The sequence below is a fragment of the Lepus europaeus genome, chromosome 6 (assembly GCF_033115175.1).
Source record: "Lepus europaeus isolate LE1 chromosome 6, mLepTim1.pri, whole genome shotgun sequence".
Taxonomy (NCBI): Eukaryota; Metazoa; Chordata; class Mammalia; order Lagomorpha; family Leporidae; genus Lepus; species Lepus europaeus.
Window position 1 is genome coordinate 119,030,894 of NC_084832.1, and position 19,929 is coordinate 119,050,822.

Consider the following 19,929-nt stretch of genomic DNA (forward strand, 5'->3'; position numbering starts at 1 on the left):
AAGGCTCTCAGAGGGGAGCAATGCCCAGTGAGGGTAATGACATCCTAGGGGAATCAGCAACAAGAGAGCCAGCTGTGCAACAGGCCATGCAAGGACCATGCCAGGGACAAGCACCTACGCCCAATCTCAGTCTTCCTGCTGCACAACCTGACGACCCATCAGTCCCCTGGGAGACCTTGGAACAGCCTAGAAAGTTGCCACCCATCAACCGTGAGACGGAGGGTGGCCTCGCACATCCTGCTGCTATTGGTCTCCTTTCGAGACAGAAGGATCAAACCCTGCCCTTCGAAACAGTGATCCACATGTGTGAGTCTCGGATGTTCATACACACAGGAATCACCTAGGTCACCCTCTAAAACGCGGATTCTGATTCTGTATTCTGGGAGGCAGACTAGGACTCCGCACCCCGGTGATGCAGAGGCTGCCGCTTCCTGGTGCAACCTACAGTACTGAGGGTTTACAGGGACTCCAGAAGTCAGAGGAAATACCTGCCCCAACTTAGAATGCTGATATTAATGCCAATACGTATAACCGTAAGTGGTTTCTTATTGGTTTTTTTTTTCTACAAACAGTATAACCTTTCCTGAAGTTTTTAATTAAATGGTTGTAATAGTATACAAAAAATTACCACCTACTCCCATCTATGTCTACATGGACAAATGGAGTTAGAAGTTAAGCTGATTTTGTTGCAAAGAAATTTTGAAATCCATGCAGTTTTTTTTTTTGAAATACGTTTTCTTTTTTTTGTTTTGTTTTGTTTGAGAGACACAGAGAGAACTCCTGTCTGCTGGTTCACTCCCCAAACACCCAGAACGGCTGAGACTGGACCGGGGCCAAAGCAGGAGCTGGGTGGCAAGAACCCAATTACTTCAGCCATCACTGCTGCCTCCCTGAGATTTCACTAGCAGGAAGCTGGAGTCAGGAGCTGGAGCCAGGTCTTGAACCCAGGCACTCATGTCGGATGCAGGTGTCCTAGCGAGCGTGTTAATCACCAAGCTGCACATCTGCCCGTGTGAACTGTCTGGACCCCTCAGATACGTGGCTGCAGCTACAACTTAGCACCCTTTACATGCATCTCCTTAACAACCAACATCACTGTGAAATACCACCAGCGTGACAATAAGAAAGATGCTAAGAAAATAAGAGAGAACAGCAATAAACCCTGAAGGTCCAAAGAAGCAGCAAACACACCAGCTCCGGGTGGCATCACCCTCTCAACACTCCCAAAGCCTTTGTGATCGACCCCACAATGCACGAGACAGGCACTACCTTGACGGCACTGGCCTTGACCTGCGACACCTCGGCCATTCTCTGCAGGTGCCGGAGCAGCACCTTCTCGGCAAGGTCGTTCTCGGGCAGGAAGTACCGGTAGACATCATACTGCAGCCTCCACCTGGAGTCCCGGCCTGTCCCAACGTCACACAACGGAGGAGCTGCGCCCCTACAGCAAACCAGCAAAACCGAATGTCAGCCTCTAGTGGTCCAATCCCAGCCTCCAAACCTCCGAGTTCAAACTTCTGCAACAATTCCAATGTCACAGCTCCACTTCTGCAGGACTACACTTGGTAATTTTTTTTTTTTTTTTTTTGACAGGCAGAGTTAGACAGTGAGAGAGACAGACCGGGAGAAAGGTCTTCCTTTTTCCGTTGGTTCACCCTCCCAGTGGCCGCTGCGGCCAGCGCACTGCAGCCGGCACACCACGATGATCTGAAGCCAGGAGCCAGGAGCTTCTCCTGGTCTCCCATGCGGGTGCAGGGCCCAAGCACTTGGGCCATCCTCCACTGCCATCCTGGGCCACAGCAGAGAGCTGGACTGAAAGAGGAGCAACCGGGACAGAATCCAGCGCCCCGACCGGGACTAGAACCCGGGGTGCCAGCACCGCAGGCAGAGGATTAGCCTATTGAGCCTCGGCACTGGCCAACACTTGGCAATTTGAAGACAAAGTAATGCATTGTTAGGGGCTGAATGTCTGTGTCACCCTCCAAGGTCATATGCTGGAATTCTAACCCCTAACATGAGAATGGGAGGCTCTGGAAGGTGACAATGTCATAAGTGTACAGCCCTCATGCGTGGCATCAGGGCCCTTGGCAGACACCCCAGGAAGAGGTGGCCAGGCCCCTGGCATGGGCGGAAACAGTGAGAGATGTCAGCAGCCTGCACCCAGGAGGAGGGCCCTCACCAGAGTCCATCTGCACTGGCTCCCCGATCTTAGACACCAACCTCCAGGGCAGTGGGGCACATTCGCCACTGCTACATAGGAGCCACCCATCCTCGGGCACCTTCTTAGGGTGGGCCAATCAGACCCACATGCACAACAGGAGAAAATTTTGATTCAATAACCAGATTATGCTGTCAGGCCTGGAGTGAGATGCCAGCTCAGCTGCCTGTTAGCTGCGAGCATCTTGGCAAGTCACTTGAACCCCACTCAGCACGATGGCCTCTTCTTCATGAAACTGCTGACAAAGAACCTACAGCGCTCAGCACCATGACTGGCACACAGGAGGCATTCCAAGGCCAGCTTGCTTTACTATTAATGTACAAATTGCAACAGATATTCTTAATTAAAGTAATATAATCCTTAAAACATTTAAAATTGAAGAGACATGTCCAAGCTCACATGAGATTCAGACCAGGATCTTCAAACAAAGAGAGTACATCACAATGGAGGGAAACCTATTACCTATAAATGACAGGTCAAAACTGGTAATGAAGTTTAAATTATATCAATTCCCCAGGACACAAGCCTGTCCACTTTTACTAGATTTGAGAGTGTGCTGTATTACCTAACAGTTGGGTGTGTATGCGGGTACTTCCGAAAATAAAATGAGATTAAAAGACGAGCTTATTGTGATGCATAAAGATTATGAAACCCACACAATTTTTTCATTATACACACTTCCACAAACTTTACAAACACACTGTAGATGATCCCAAAGCAATGTGAGGAGATGAGAGACAGACAGACGTACCGTGCATAGCCAAGGTTTGCTGGGGCAAATTTGACAGTGGTTTCAAAGAAGTTATACTCCACGTAAATGTTGGGATCGATATCTAAATCAAACTCCAAGTTACAGCCTCCGGGGATAGGATCTGGGTAGGAAAAAGGGAAGTGACTGAACAAAGAGTTCTTATACATTCACATCGATCGGGAAATCAGAACTCTGTGCTTACGAGGACTTCCCAGACGGAAGTTAAATGCTATTCCAGAGCTTCTGGTTTCTTACTGTCTCCTGAACTAAGCTTCAAGAGGGTGAAGTAGGGGCTGGCATGGCCGTGCACTGAGTTAAGCCACATCCTGCCACGCCAGCATCCCATTGCTGGAGCGCCAGCTTAGGTCCCGCCTGCTCCACTTCTCAGAGAGCTGCCTGCTAATGTACCTGAGAAGGCGGCAGAAGACGGCCCAAGCGCCTGGGCTCTTGCCACCCACGTGGGAGACCCGCATGGAGCCCAGGTTCCTGTTGGCCACTTGGAGAGTAAACCAGCAGATAGGTGATCTCCTCCTCTGTCTCCCCTCTCCCTGTTGCTCTGCCTTTCAAGTAAGTTTAAAAAAATTAATCTTGGGACTGGCACTACGGCATAGTAAGCCTATCCCATTTGGGTGCCAGTTCGTGTCCTGGCTGCTCCAATTCCAATCCAGCATGGCCTGGGAGAGCAGTGGAAGGTAACCCAAATACTTGGGCCCTTGCACTCGTGTGGGAGACTCGCAGAAATCTCCTGTCTCCTAGCTCCAGATCAGTCCCACTCCAGCCACTGCGGCCATTTAGGGAGTGAACTAATGTATAGAAGACCTTTCTCTCTGTCTCTCCCTCTCTGTGATTCTGGCTCTCAAATAAATCTTAAAAATCTTTTAAAAAGAATGAGGAAGAGCAGAAAAGCTGTTTTAAAAAGAAGGAAACCAGTTTTAACAAATGTTCTGAGTAAGATCCTTTTCCATACACCCTCCCCAACACGTCACACACGCCAGGGAGTGACAGGGAGTCCAAGACAGAAGGTTACCTGTTTCCGAGTAGGACAGCGGGATGGCCACACTCTGGACAGGCGCCGCCGCGGCAGTCTGCAGGTACCAGGAGCACACACTCTGCTCCGGTGTCAGGATGAAAGCCAGCCCTCCGTCAGTGCCCGTGGCCGAGGAACCGGGCAGGAAAGTCTGCGATTAGAAAGAGACGCCATCACCAATGGGGAATTGGACAGAGCGAATGTGCGACAGAGCTGCTCTACTGTCCATGTCCTGCTCCAAACCTCACAGAGGAAAGGGAGCGCCGCAGCCCTGCCTGGACAAACGGAAGACTTCTTTCCATCTCTAGATTCGTGTGCTCCACAAACACTCCTGGAGATAGCATTATTTCAAGTCTCTGTCTTAGCCTGCTCGGGCTGCTGGGACAGAGATGGGGTGGCTGCTGAACAATAGGCATCTATGTCCCCGGCCTGAGATGAGGGTGCAGCAGGGTTGGGCGGGGTCTGGGGCAGCTCCTCTCCTAGGCTGCAGACGGCCACGCCCTCGCTACACCCTCCAGGGCAAAGGGGAAGCCGCTCTCTGGGACCTCTGATGGTGAGGGCACAGATCCCACTCAGGAGGGCTCTGCCCCCATGACCTGACACTGCCAAACTGGGCCCTGAGATGTGGGGAGGCACATTTGCTGACAACAACCTCTGGTCAGGAGCAGCACGCACAGTCGGTTCTCGGTGCCCTCCACTCCCCTGCATGAGGATCCACTGCGTCATGTCGCATTCTCAGACTAACGAGGCAACACCGTGAACCCTGGCCCCGAGGAGTGCCGGCTGTGCAAGTTACTGAGTTACAACTGACATTGCTACCATACAGTAACTGCTCAGTAGGTTTTCACACATGGAGACCCCTGTGAAGCCATCACCATGATCAGGATGGCGGCCACAAAGCATCTCAGGGCCCTCGCTGATCCTTCCTCATGCCCCTCCCCTCTCCTACTCCACTCTCACCTCCTAAGAGCAAAAAAGATTTTTTTTTTTTTTTTTTTTTTTTTAGTTGAAAGTTGAAAGGCAGAGAAGCGGACACCAACAGAGCTCCCACTCACCGGTTCACTCCCCAAATGCCTACAGTAGCCCCTAGCCAGAGCCGGAAGGCAGGAGCTCTATCCAGGTCTCCCACATGGGCGGCAGGAACCCAGCTACCTGAGCCATCATCCCTGCCTCCCAGGGTCTGAGTAGCAGGCAGCTGCAGTTAGGAGCCAGCGTCTGGACTCAAACCCAGGCACTTGGGTGTGGGACACTGGCATCTAAACTACCAGGCCAGACACCTCCTGCCCCTTGTAGAGAGCTTTATCAAGAAAATGCTAAGCTAAAAGGTAACAGGGTCCAAGTTTTTCTTAAAGCTACGGAAATGGGGAGGAAAGGTCTGAGCTCAACTTCAATTTGGCAAGCACGAGGGAAAACTAGTCAAATATTAATCAAAAAGGCCACCAGCTGCAAAACACCGCAGGATGACCCCCAGAATCCCAAAGTGCCAGGCACCAACGCAAGGGCACAGGGCACAGGCACGCTCCTCTCCCTGGCCAGGGCCCCATGCCCGTACAGTTAGCCACACTCTTCTCGTGGGAGGAACAGCGGTAACTGAAGGCCACGCGAGAGATGAAAACTAAGGGCCAACTGAGACCCCTTCTGTGTGGGAACTGAAGCCCAGGATGCCAGTCACCTGGACCTCTGCTGTCACTTACTAGTTACTCTGACATCTCGTCATGCAAGCACAGCAGTGGGCATTTTTTTGTTTGTTTGTTTTTGACAGGCAGAGTGGACAGTGAGAGAGAGACAGAGAGAAAGATCTTCCTTTTTGCCGTTGGTTCACCCTCCAATGGCCGCCGCGGTAGGCGCGCTGCGGCTGGCGCACCGCACTGATCCGATGGCAGGAGCCAGGTGCTTCTCCTGGTCTCCCTTGCGGGTGCAGGGCCCAAGGACTTGGGCCATCCTCCACTGCACTCCCGGGCCACAGCAGAGAGCTGGCCTGGAAGGGGGGCAACCGGGACAGGATCGGTGCCCCGACCGGGACTAGAACCTGGTGTGCCGGCGCCGCAAGGCAGAGGATTAGCCTGTTGAGCCATGGCGCCAGCCAGCAGTGGGCATTTTAACTACCCTGTGCAGCTGCTGTAAGATGAACCAGGTAGACAACGAAGCACACAGTTCTTAAGCAGGGTCCAGAGGCCCTCATGAAGGTATCCACATATGAGGATACTCCCAAAATCCTGCTGAAAAATGGGATTTAAAGATAAGCTTCGGAAGGCATTCGGTACAGCAGCTGAGACGCCACGTTGGATGCCTGTATCCGACATGGGAGAGTGTCCAGCTCTACTTCCAACTTCAGCTTCCCGCTAACATATTCCCTGGAAGGGAGCAGGTGATATGGCTCAAGTATCTTGGACCCCGTCACCCACTTGGGAGACCCAGGTTGAGTTCCAAGCTCCTGACTGCAGCCTGGCCAAGCCCTATCAGCTGAGTCATCTGGGGAGTGAAGAGCGGGTAGAAGGTCTCTGCCTCACTGCCTCTCTCTCTCTCTCTCCCCCACTCTGTCTCTCAAATAAAATGAAAATAAATCTTAAAAAGATAAGTTTGTTGCAGAACAAATAACTGTGCAACCTATATATAGTTTTTTTTCATAATACATATTTCCCATGAACTTTTTGAAGACTCCTCATCCTCCGCCACAAAATGATGTACTTGGGGGCCCACAGGGTGGCACAGTGGGTTAAGCCATGGCTTTTAACACCAGCATCTGACATGTGTGGCAGTTCAAATCCCAGCTGCTCCAATCCAGCTCCCTGCTAATACACCTGGGGAGGTAGTAGAGGATGACCCAAGTAGTTGGGTCCTTGCACCCAAGTAAGACACTCAAATGAAGAAGCTCCTGCATCCTGGCTTCAGCCTGGCCCAACCCCAGCTGTTGCACAGTCAATTAGAGATGGAAGATCTCTAATTCTGCCTCTCAAATACATAAATAAACCTTTTTTTAAAAGTATGTGTTTTGCTGGGAAACAGATACAGTCTACAGTCCCAGGAGCTTCAGAACCACTGGCCCAGCACATACGAGGCATGCAAAAGCCAGAAATGCCTTTTCCCTATCTGCTCTTTTTCTCACAACTTAGTCTTTGAGTCATGTCATTAAAAGGGAAGTCACTGGGGCCAGCACTGTAGTATAGCAGGTAGAGCTGTAGCCTGCAGTGCCAGTATCCCACATGGGCATTGGTTCAAGTCCCAGCTGCTCCACTTCCAATCCAGCTCCCTGCTAATGCAGCTGGGAAAGCAGATGATAGCTCAAATACTTGGGCCCCTGCCACTCACGTGGGAGACCAGAAGAAGCTCCTGGCTTCTGGCTCCTGGCTAGGGATTGGTCCAACTCCAGGCATTGTAGCCATAGGGGAGTGAACGAGCAGATGGAAAATCTCTCTCTCTACCTCTCTTTCTCTCTGAAACTCTGTCTTTGGGGGAAAAAAAAGAAAAAATATTGAAGTAACTCATTTTTTAAAATTTTTTAAAGATTTATTTATTTGAGAGGAGAGGCAGAGAGAGAGGTCTTCATCCGCTGGTTCACCCCTCAATTGGCCACAACTGCCGGAGCTGTGCCAGGAGCTTCCTCTGGGCCTCCCATGTGGGTGCAGGGGCCCAAGGACTTGCGCCATCCTCCACCGCTTTCCCAGACCATAGCAGAGAGCTCGATCAGAAGAGGAGCAGCCGGGACTATGCGCCTCAGGCCAGGGCGTTAACCCGCTGCACCACAGTGCCAGCCCCAGACTGATTTTATTATTTGCCAATTTAAAAACACTTTAAAGAGAGCTGGCTTTAAAATAGGGAAAACGAGAGGGGCATCATCTGCCTGCCCTTTCACGAGGTCTCCTGGGAAAAGCCTGAATGTGAAGTTCAGCTTCAGTGCCAGCAAAGCCTGGCCCCCGCTGCCCTTCCAGGACTGGAAGCTTCTTTCTTTCTCAGAAAGTTAGGAAACAGAAGATGGTTTTCTATCTGCCCAGCAAAACAAGGCGTGAGCAACGCCTCCAACAAGTAACACAACATATTCCTTCCTCTTTCTCCTGGGCTAAACTCTTCTATTTCCAGCCTAGTAACTAACTTACTTCCCCTTCACCCCAGCGTGCATTCACACATGTGTGCACACACACACAATTTCAAAATTAAGGTAAGAGCAAGAGACAGAAATAAAACCAAACAAAATACTCAGTAGGACTGACGCCTGTAAAATTATACCTGAATTGGGTTTAGACAGTTTTGTGTGCCAAACTCCAGGATATTGCAAGATAAACTTAGGACAAATATGAAGTAGGGTAACTCGTTACAGGGTGAAACCCATTTATTACTTTACAGGTATGTAAATTAACTAAAACAGATTCGTAAAAGATTCCGTACTTGGCAGGATGTTAACAGTTTAAGCTAATTCAGGGCATTTACAGAAGTTTCCAGGGGCAGGGCACCTGGTACAGAGGTCGACACGCCACTCCCACATCAGAGTGCCCGGGTTTGAGTCCTGGCTCCACCTCCCACTCCAGCTTCCCGCTGATGCACACCCTGGGAGGTAGCAGGAATGGCTCCCCGCCACAACGCACCTCTAATTCTCTTTCCAACAAAATAAATAACCAAATTTAAAAACAAAAGTTTTCCCAAGCTGAGGCTGAGACTAAGGGGTTTAGTGGTTTAACGTCTGTACCAACAGAGTCCTTAGCCCTGCTGGAACCAGCACAGGGCCGGACACGCTGAGGGGTGTAACTCTTCTGTCTGCAACAGAGACTCCAAAGGATACAGGTGATCCGGCATGGTCCTTAGCTTCAGTTTTGAAGAGCTAGACAATAAAGGAACCACATGACGCGTGCTTTCGTGTAAAAGTCATTAAGGACCCATGAGAGTGAGCCGAAGTGGGAGCTCAGGAGGAAAACCTGAACGCAGAGAGGAGCGTGCACCCCCCCACCAACTCAGCTATGACCCCTTCTGACACAGAAGCTGCCATATTGGGAAAGACCAGGGACACTCACCTTGTGGTCGCTATTCACCAGCCTGACGAGATCCAGTTTCGATTTTTGTAAACATAACATCACAAACGAGAGAGACACCAACGTCTAGTGCTCATCCCATACCTAAGACTCAAACATCCAGAAATGGTTTGCATGGAGACAACTCTGTACTCACCGGAGAAGAAGAGACGGTTGTGTTCTGTGACTGGGAGTGTATTTGGAAAATGACAAAGGTCACATTGCTGGAAATATCACGCAATATAGCTTCCTCTGGAGAAGCTCTGCTGAGCTCCAAGTATCTGAACTTCCCCACGGAGAACTCAAGGAAACCTGCAGAGAAAGCAACTGCATTAAAACACCGGACCCTCCAACACCAACCGGGAGAAACCCCCTTCATGAACAGACGCGGAAGGCAGCTGGGTCCTCAGGAAGACTCCTGGAGGGAAACACTGTCACCACCCCATCTCGCTGATGGGGACACTGAGGGTTAAAGGCGCAGTGGACCACCCAAGCCGGAAACATCAGAACTGAGAACACAACGGGAGAAGCCAGTTCCAAAGCTGCCAAGGATGCCTGAATGGAGGATGGGGTCCCAGGGCCAAAAACCAAAAACAATTCTATCCGGCACAGAACCCCTGACTTCTGGGATAAACCACCTATAAGCTCACTGACAACAGTGGGGAATTCCAGACAGTGGCAGGTGACTTGCATTTATTCCCAGTTCACCGTGTGACCGCAGCCAAGTTCCTTCACTCCCTTAAGCCTCTACTTGCTCACCTGTCAAAGGGAACTGCCCTCCCAACCTCACTAAGGAAGTGCCATCGAATCAGCAGAAATGTTTGTACAGTGTCCACACTGGGCACTGTGCACACCATGGTGACCTTGGCCTTCAGGGGACTGGAACCCTCAGTTTGCTTAAGGATCAAGGTCAGAGTCCAACATAAAGGAGGCTAGAACAAGAATTGTCTTCCTCGCCTGGTAGCGCTGAGCGTACTCTGTTCTCCATTCTCTGTGCCCTCTCTCCCATACCCACACCGGTTCTTTCCTGCTCTGATCTAATTCTCCAACAACGCGCTAAATCAGGCTGCTTCTTCCTCACGAGGCTCCCACCTCACCCCACCCTCAGGCCAGTTTATCTCTGCACAAACAGCAGAGGCTCTCCCAGACACACCAGGCATCTCAACTTGAGAAATCAAAAACTTTAAGACAGAGGCAAAGGCGCTACTGAAAAAAAGACTGTAATTCGTAATTAGCCCCAGAGTGGAACAAGTGTAGTGAGTGAGTTACTTATTTATTTGAAAGACAGAGCCAGTGGGGTACTGTGAGCAAGCACACCCATTCACTGGTTCATTCCCCAAATCCCACAGCAGCCAGGGCTACACCAGGACAAAGCCAGGAGCCAGGTCTGCCTTGCAGTTGGCAGGGACCTGACTACCTGAACCATCACCAGCTGCCTCCCAGGGTGTGCACTGGCAGGAAGCTGGAATCAGGAGCCAACCCAGGCCGTGAAGGCAGACACTCCAATAGGGAATGTGAGTATTCTAAGTGGCACCTTAACCGTTAAACCAAATGCCCACCCTTCATGTTTTATCTTAGAAGAAAGTTATGGGTTTTATTATTATTATTATTTTTGACAGGCAGAGTGGACAGTGAGAGAGACAGACAGACAGAAAGGTCTTCCTTTTTGCTGTTGGTTCACCCTCCAATGGCTGCTGCGGCCAGTGCGCTGCGGCCGGCGCACCGCGCTGACCCGAAGGCAGGAGCCAGGTGCTTCTCCTGGTCTCCCATGCAGGTGCAGGGCCCAAGGACTTGGGCCATCCTCCACTGCACTACCAGGCCATAGCAGAGAGCTGGCCTGGAAGAGGGGCAACCGGGACAGAATCAGGCGCCCTGACCAGGACTAGAACCTGGTGTGCCAGTGCCACTAGGCAGAGGATTAGCCTGTTGAGCCACGGCGCTGGCCAAGGAAGTTGTTTTTTAAAGTTAGAACGTGTAGAAAACATTATCTCCTCCAGTAGGAACACCGTGTAGAAATCACTCCTGTCTGGCAGGTCTTTTAGGACCTAGGCAGGTGATCACATACATGTATCCATGTAAATGGGGGGGATACATGTTTGGTGTAGCCCATTTCCTAAGTCTTCAATATCTCTCCATGTCAACACGGATGAGTCTAGCTTTACCATTTTAGAAGGTATCTAAGATTCGATTCTGTGTACAACCCACAATTTTCAATCAATCTCCTAATGACCAACAGGGGCTGTTAGCATTCTAGCAGGAATAAGACAGTTACAGGAAGAATCGTTTCTTGAAGAATACTCTAGAAAGTATATATGTCGGGGGCCAGCACTGTGGCATAGTGGGTAAAGCCGCCACCTGTAGTACCAGCATCCCATATGGGCACCGGTTCAAGTCCTGGCTGCTCCACTTCTGATCCAGCTCTCTGCTATGACCTGGGAAAGCAGTAGAAGATGGCCCAAGTCCTTGGGCCCCTGCACATGTGTGGGAGATCCAGAAGAAGCTCCAGGCTCCTGGCTTCAGATCGGCACAGCTCCAGCCATTGCGGCCAATTGGGGAGTGAACCAGCAGATGGAAGACCTCTGTGTGTGTAACTCAGACTTTCAAATAAAATAAATATTTTTTTAAAAAAGTATGTATGTCAGGGCCAGCATTGTGGCACAACTAGTTAAGCCACAGCTTATGATGCCTGCATCCCTTGTTGGAGTACTGGTTTGAGTCTCGGCTGCTTCACTTTTGATCTGGCTCCCTGCTAATGCTCCTGGCAAAGTAGAAGAAGGTAGCCCAAATACTTGGGGGCCAGCCACATGAAAGACTGGATGGATTTCCTGGCTCTGGTCTGGCCCAGCCTTGGCTGTTGTGGACACCTACGGAATGAATCAGCAGATGGACTCTTCTCTCCCCTTCTCTGTAACACAGCCTTTCAAATAAAAAAACAAGTATTTTTTTAAAAACAAAGTATCCACATTAGATAATAAACTGATCTGAGGCCGGCGCAGCGGCTCAATAGGCTAATTCTCCGCCTAGCAGCGCCGGCACACCGGGTTCTAGTCCCGGTTGGGGCGCCGGATTCTGTCCCAGTTGCCCCTCTTCCAGGCCAGCTCTCTGCTGTGGCCCGGGAAGGCAGTGGAGGATGGCCCAAGTGCTTGGGCCCTGCACCCGCATGGGAGACCAGGAGAGGCACCTGGCTCCTGCCATCGGATCAGCGCGGTGCACCAGCCGCGGCGGCCATTGGAGGGTGAACCAACAGCAAAGGAAGACCTTTCTCTCTCTCTCTCTCACTGTCCACTCTGCCTGTAAAAAATAATAATAATTAAAAATAAAAAAATAAACTGATCTGACCAGGTCCTTGCTGCAACTGTCTAACAGATGGCCTTTGATGTTAATCAGTGCAGCTGCAGGTAACAGCCTTGTCTCAGCTTAAGCAATTCAGATATGAAAACAAACAGTCCACATGGGAATACACAATGATCAGGACAAAAAACTGAAGTTGTGGTCTCTGCTGGTGACTTCTTTCTCAGGAAGAGCACCAGGCATTTCAGGGGTCGTCAAAACTTCCAGAAAACTACAAGAGGACACCACACTCACCCTCTTTCCCCGAATACCTGCAGCAAGAACCAGGTGCAAACCAGGTAACAACATGGAGAAATGAGGTATTTGTATACATTATTTAAAACCTGGTTACTGGAGAAAATCAGTAGAGGTAGTAGGAGCAAGTATTTCTACAGGTGTATTTAACAATGATTTTTTCTTTACACATTTGCTGATTTTTCAAATTTTCTACAGGGTTCGTGAGGTATTCTTATTAGGAAAGTGTAATATACACTGGGTGTTACATATTCTGACCTGCAGGTGATTTTCTTAAGTACTACTGTCAAGGACACTCTCCACACCACTTAAATCAGAATGCCTGGGGTAGGGTCCAGGTAGCAATTAAACAGCAAATATTCATTAAAATAACAGGCACAGAAGCACAGTCTACACACCCATGAAACCACGTGAGTCAAGAAACAGCACTCCAGCCCTGGAGAGCCCTGTAGCCACTCCAATCACGACAGCTTGAAACTTACACCACAGCACAGGATCCGCGCCTTGCCCATTTTTACAATCAGGTCATCTTTGAATGTCAGAGTTCTTCGCACATCACACACCAGTATTCTGCTGAAAATGTGCACAATCGTCTCCCTCCCATTTCACATGTTAACACATGTTTTAATTTTTTTTCTGGACAGGCAGAGTGGATAGTGAGAGAGAGAGACAGAGAGAGAGGTCTTCCTTTTTGCTGTTGGTTCACACTCCAATGGCCGCTGCGGCCAGCACATGGCACTGATCCGAAGGCAGGAGCCAGGTGCTTCTCCTGGTCTCCCATGCCGGTGTAGGGCCCAAGGACTTGGGCCATCCTCCACTGCCTTCCCGGGCCATAGCATAGAGCTGGCCTGGAAGAGGGGCAACCGACATAGAATCCGGCGTGCCAGCGCTGCAAGGCGGAGGATTAGCCTGTTGAGCCACGGCGCCGGCCCACATGTTTTAATTTAATACAGTCCAGTTTTCCAAGTTTTTCCTTTATGATTGTTTCCATGTCATTTAAAATAATAAAAACTTCCCCAACCTATTCCAAGATCACAAAGATGCGTTCTCCATGCTGACATCTGGAAGTTTATTTCACCTTTCATGCTGGTTTTAATGTACGACGTGAGGCAGGGGTCAGGGTCCACTTTCCCCTGGCTTCTAGTGGACAGGAACCCTTGTTAGAACCCCACGTTCTCGCGGCTGCTTCCCTTCACAGGACTCAGCGAGAATGTGTCCTAGGGTCAGTGGGTTCCACTGGTCTATCTGTCCTCTCACCACTATTACATCACCTTCATCCCTGCCCCAAGTGTGTTCTCTGCAGAACTACGTCTGGCCCTTTTCATTTCCATATACCTTGTAAAAATCACTTTGTCAATGCCCCCCCCCACACACAACACACCCACAAAAGAAAGCCTAAAGGGATTTTAATTGAGATAACACTGAAAGAATAAATTCAGTTGGGGGAGAAATGCTATCTTTAAAACACAGATTGTTTGGGGCCTGTGTTGTGACAAAAAAGGTTAAGCCTTCACCTGGTTAGTATACCAGCATCCCATATGGGTGCCGGTTTGAGACCTGGCTGCTCCTCTTCTGGTCTAGGTCCCTGTTAACACACCTGGGAAGGTAGCCCAAGCACTTGGTCCCTTGCACCCATGTCTAAGACCCAGATGAAGCTCCCGGCTTTGGATTCGTCCAGTTCTGGTCATCGTGGCCATTCTCGGAATGAACCAGCAGATCAAAGATTTTTCTTTGTGTATCTCTTCTTCTCTCTGTGGAACTCTGATTTTGAAATAAATAAATAAATCTTTACAAAAAACACAGAATGCTTAAATTTATGATTTTTAGATACTTCTGTTTGGCTTTTCAATTTATTTCAAAATGCTGTAGAGTTTTTCTCTGCAGATGTCTTAACATTTTCCATTACCTTGAACCCTAAATATCTGACATACGTTGGTACCACTATAAATTTTTTTCTTCTGAGTTCCAACTTCTAGATGCCTCTTAAACAATGTATTTTCTTAAAGTTCTCCAGATGCTGCTGCTCCTAACACCATGGTAATGAATCGGGGGGAAAAATAACTGCATTTTCTTCTAGTCTAGTTATCCTTCACCTAACTTGTGTGAGAAAATACCTTGGCAGCCCTACAGCCATTTCACAATTGTTACACAAGATCACATTTGAACCAAGCCAGCTGTAGGCTGACCCTGGCTAGGCAGGGCTTGGGCACGTGCGATGCCGAGGTGCCCAACGCAATAAGTGGCTGCAGAATGACAGCTGTGCCACAGGACCTCAGGCAAACCGGAGGCAGCTGTCTCATACAGCAGGTGGCTGCTACAAGTCTCCAAAGACTGGAGCTTGCAACTGTCCAGCGCAACACAATCAAACCCATTATTAATGTCCAATAGCTTTTCAACGCTTCAGAGAGCACCCCCACCTCCCCAGTTCAGTAACAGGAGCCAGGGATCCCCAGAATCAGTCTGCAAATAAGCTCTTGGCAAGAAGGGGACACACACATGCACACAGCAGGCATTCATAGAAATGCCTGGCGCCTCATTAGCACCAGGTTGAGAAAGAAATTTCCGTAGACTGACCAGGAAAGATACTGAGCGGTGCTGTGGTTAAGCCTCGGTTTGGGTCGCCCACGTCCTAAGTAAGAGTGCCTGGTTCGAGTCTTGCCTCCTGTGTTTGTGATCCAGGTTCCTCCCAGGAGGCAGCAGGTGCTGGCTCAAGTGGTTGAGTCTCCAGCATCCATGTAGGAGACCTGGGCCCCTGCCTTCAGCCTGGCCCAGCACCAGCTGTTGCCGACATTCTGGGAGTGAACCAGAGCATGGGAGAGGTGGGTACTCTGCCTTTCAAAGAAAATGAGTAAAGACACTACAAGTGTGGGAAGAATGGCGTTTAACTCCTCACAAAAACAGACTTGGCAAAAGATACAAACTCAAGATACATCACGCAGAAGTTCACAGGAACTTCACCTCTAAGTCATTTGGAAAACGACTCACTGGATGCACTTTATGAGGCATAATTGCGTCTTGTGACCCAGGAGTGGGAGGAAAAAAAGGCAGCGCCTCACATGACCATACAGCGCCAACGGCGAGCACCGGGTGAGGCACTGACTCAGCCAGCCGCTCTCCTCCAGAAGCAAAGGCCTACTTTTTCTGCCAGAAATATTTTTCGCAAAGCAAGCCTTCGGCCCAACAGTTAAGACACCTGCAGCCCATCGAAGTGCCGGGTTCCTGACTCCAGCTTCCACGGGAAGCAGCTGGGACCCAGCCACTCACAAGGGATCCTTGATGGAGTTCCCAGCTCCCCCCTGCAACTGACAGGGGAATTTACAGAGTAAAGGAGCAGATGCCAGGTCGCTTTCTGGTGTGCTCCCCACCCCCGCTCAAATAAATAGCTAAATGCAAATTAAGAAAAAATGTTCTTTGGCCATCTGACCCAGACAAGTCTTTCTCTTATTTTTCCATACCCATTTTCCATTCTTTTGTAGCATCATTTTTCCAGTCTAAAAAGTACATCCATATCCTAATCCAGCAATCTTAAAAATCCCCAACTGTTGCATCTTACTTGTTTACTATAATTTACTTCCGGGGCCAGCGCTATTGAATAGGAGGTTAAGCCTCCACCTGCAGCACCAGCATCCCATACGGGGGCCAGTTTGTGTCCCAGCTGCTCTTCTTCGATTCAATTCTCTGCTTATGGCCTGGGACGGTCGTGGAAGATGGCCTGAGTGCTTGGGCCCCTGCACTTGCATGCCAGACCTGGAGGAAGCTCTTGGCTTCAAGCTGTTGTGGCTATTTGAGGAGTGAACCAACAGATGGAAGACCTCTCTCTGTCTCTAATTCTGCCTCTCAAACGTTTTTTAAAAAGCTACCTCCAACATCCCCATCATTCATGCTTAGACACAACAACCACATTCAAGGAGAGACCTGTGAACATGTAGTCTAATTCCCTACCAGGAGCGTATCAGAAAGAAAACTGCTTCAGCTGCTGGCACTCGCTGGCATTGGACAACCCCTCCCAATCTCATGTTCACCTTTTGAGGAATTTTTATCAGCCCCAAAGGCCAAAAGGAAACACAAGCGCACATCCCACCTCTCACACACATTTGAGAGAGAGATTGCTGGTCACAGCCGCCGCCCGCCACCTTCTTACAGCACTAGGACACACCGTGGAAGGTCCCCACGACACCCTGCTCACCATGTCCTACGTAATAACATGCTGAGTGACGGAAACCACAAGAAAAGGGAAAACCGTTTAAATGAACAATCCTCCTGCGTGCCCAGCGCGCCAGACTGCACCTGCCGCAGACGTACTGAGTCCAGATCTGCCTCTGTCCAAGATTCACTGGGCACTCCAGTCGCTACTCGAGCTGTGCAGTGACCGGTAAATCCCCAGTCACCACAGCTGCTCGATTTCTTCGGTTTGGACCAGAGCAGAACCCAGGCATTTTCAAGAGGAGGCTGCAAGCCTTGAAGTAAATCTTTCCTTGTTTTCTGATTTTTATCTGCTGCTGTAGAGAATATTTATTCACTTACGTGAAAGGCTGACAGAGAGAGGTAGAGAGGTAGGAGGTAGTAGGTAGGTAGGTAGGGTGGGAGGAGAGAGAAGTTCCTCATCCGCTGGTTCACTTCCCAAATGGCAGCAACCACCGGACGTGGACACAGGAGCCCAGGGACCGGGGACATCCCCCACTACCCTTCCAGGCCACAGCAGAGAGCTGGATCAAAAGTAGAGCAGCTGGGACTCGAACTGGAACCCATATGGGATGCCAGCATGGCAGGCGGCAGCCCCACCCGCCATGACACAACACCAGCCAAGAGACTATCAGCGTTTGCCATCATGCAGCAGTTAAGTTACCACATGCCACCCCTTCCCTGGGCAGCACGATAGCACTCATGCAATGAACACAGTGACAAAAAGGGAGGTGTCAGGGCTGCCATCAAAGAAGGGGGGTGTGTGTGTCTGAACCAATGCTAATTTCTCTGGCCTGGCTGTTGTGTGCAGGTTAAGCTGCCGACTGTGATACAGGCATCCCACACTGGAGTGCCAGTGCCAGTCCTGGCTGCTCCACTTCCGATCCAGCTCCCTGCTAACAGTGTGGGAAGGCAGTAGAGGAGGGCCCTTGTGCTCAGAACCCTGCCAGCCACGTGGAAGACCCAGCTGCAACTCCTGCCTTGGCCTGGCCCAGCCCGAGTCAGCTGCTGCCATTTGGGAAGTGAACCAACAGATGTAAGATCTGTCTTCCAAATAAATATATAGATCTTTTAAAAACTAACTTCCCAGGTTATCGCTCATATTTCTCAAGTTGTGGCGCAAAAATTCCCGGGCGTGAAACACTAAGGCAGTGACCTAGCAATAAGAAGGGGGGGACCCCAGGAGGCCTGACTCAGGGGCCAGCGCTGGATCAAGGACAAATTCAGCCTCTGTCCTCACCTCTTGTTCCTCCTCCTCAGGCTATTTTGAGACAGGCGGGCAGATACACAGCAGCACCGTGTTACACGCTCGCTTAGCCGCACCTGGGTTCCCTGCCCCTCCGTCCAGGCTGCAGCACCGTGTTAAACGCAGACGGCTCCCTTAGCCGCACCTGGGGTACCCGGCCCGCGGTCCAGGCTTTGCGGCCAGTGCCCTGGGCCGCCAGGTGAGGCCAATCATCGCCTTGCAGGGTTCTGAGGACCACATCGGAGCGTGCCCGAGGAGCACCTGGCACACCCTGCGGCGTGTTCGCTGCTAACCCGATTTCTTTTTTCTTTTTTTTTTTTTTAATTCCAATAATACAGTCGCCCGGCTCAGCTCCGGCCTGAGTCCCAGGCAAAGATCCTGGCACGCACTCTGCACGCGGGCTTTGCGGGCGCGCCACGTTTGCTGGAGCCGCAGCCACCAGCTCCCTCACCGAAACGCACGCGACCCGCAGCTGGGTGCGACGCGCGCTTCGGACGTGCGGCGGCCGCCCGCCTGGAGCCGAGGGGACCGCGACACCCCGAGCGCCGCGGCCCAGTCGCGGGGACCCCCGGCCAGGCTCCGCGCTCCAGGGAGCGCCGGGGCGACCCCACGCCGGACGCGAACACGGCGAGCCGGATCCTTCCCGCCCGTCTCCGCAGCCCGCATCGGAGGTTCCGGCGCATCCAGGCGGGCCCCGACCCAGCAGCCCGGCGCTGCGAGCGCGCCCCACGCCGCGACCTACCCTGGCTGGCGTTCCCGACGGCCTCGGCGCCCGCGGCCACCCCGCGCGCCCACGCCAGCAGCGCCAGCGCCAGCAGCCACCGGAGCCCCATCGCCGGCGCGCCGGGCCCACGCCGAGCTCGAGTCGGGACGCGGCCGCGCGCTCCGGGGCCCCGCAGCCTCCCCAGCGCTAGCCCTGGCGGCACCATCGCCCGCCGAGGGCGCGCGCCGCGCACCTGCCAGCCCCGCGGTCGCCGGCGCGGCCCGACCTCCGCGCCACGGAGAGGCGGCCTCTTCCGGCGATGGAGCGGGCGGCGGGCGGGGCGGGGCGGGCGGCGGGCGCCCCCTGCCGGCGCGAGCGGAGCTCGCGGCGCGGGGCTGTCCCCGGGAAGCCGCGGCGAGCGCTTCCCCGCCGCGGGCGGACCAAACAGCTCTCGGCTAGGGCCCAACAGCCCCAGGCGCCAGTTCCCGCGCATAACGGTCCTCTATGAAGAAAAAGAGAAGCCGGCCCCTTCCTCCCAGCTGCGGGTCGTTGCCCCCGGGGCCAAGGCCTGCCTGCTCCCGGTGCCCGCACCCCGGGGGTTGCAGTCTGCACGCAGTGCATGAAATCCAGGGAAGGAGACAAAGAAATTAATTTTTTTAAAGATCTGGTGTAATGATTCCGTTTTTACACTGAAGTGTGGCGATCGGATACAAATGCAAAAGTCAGTGCATAAAACGGTTCATCAAAAAAAAAAAAAAAAAGTGTCGTTGATAGGAGAAACAGCCACCGCAACCTCAATGGCCAACCAGAGGAATTCGCTGCATAACCCCTGGAATCTCCACGTAGCAGAACCACGGGGCGGGCCGGGGGTGGGGGGCTTCATTTGTTTTAGAAGGCAGAGTGAGAGGCAGAGGGAGACAGAAGTCTTCCATCTGCTGGTTCACTCTGAAGCCAGGAGCTTCTTCCAGGTCTCCCACATGGCTGCAGGGGCCCAAGGACTTGGATTATTCTCTGCCACTTTCCCAGGCCGTTAGCAGGGAACTGGATTGGAAGCAGAGCAGCCAGGACTCGAACAGGTGCCTGTATGGGATGCCAGCATTGTAGTCAGAGGCCCTTCCCGCCAAGCCCCAACACTGGCCCCTGAGTGCTCTGGAAGTGTTCACGCAAAGGCAATTTATGAAGCAGTAAATCTCTGCAAAATGGGGCTTCTTTGGTAG

The 19,929-nt window shown here is 51.6% G+C and overlaps 1 protein-coding gene across 1 annotated transcript in view; it reads right to left on the reverse strand.

The window, feature by feature from the left end:
* The window catches only part of TM7SF3 (transmembrane 7 superfamily member 3), a 36,421-nt gene extending 17,579 nt beyond the window's left edge, over positions 1–18,842 (reverse strand). The window contains exons 1-5 of the mRNA XM_062194969.1: positions 18,752–18,842; positions 9,154–9,308; positions 3,997–4,147; positions 2,970–3,090; positions 1,270–1,441 (exon numbers count right to left, since the gene is read on the reverse strand). Of these exons, the coding sequence (XP_062050953.1) occupies positions 1,270–1,441; positions 2,970–3,090; positions 3,997–4,147; positions 9,154–9,308; positions 18,752–18,842 (690 nt within the window). The remainder of the gene's footprint in view (positions 1–1,269; positions 1,442–2,969; positions 3,091–3,996; positions 4,148–9,153; positions 9,309–18,751) is intronic.
* Positions 18,843–19,929: the final 1,087 nt, after the last annotated feature.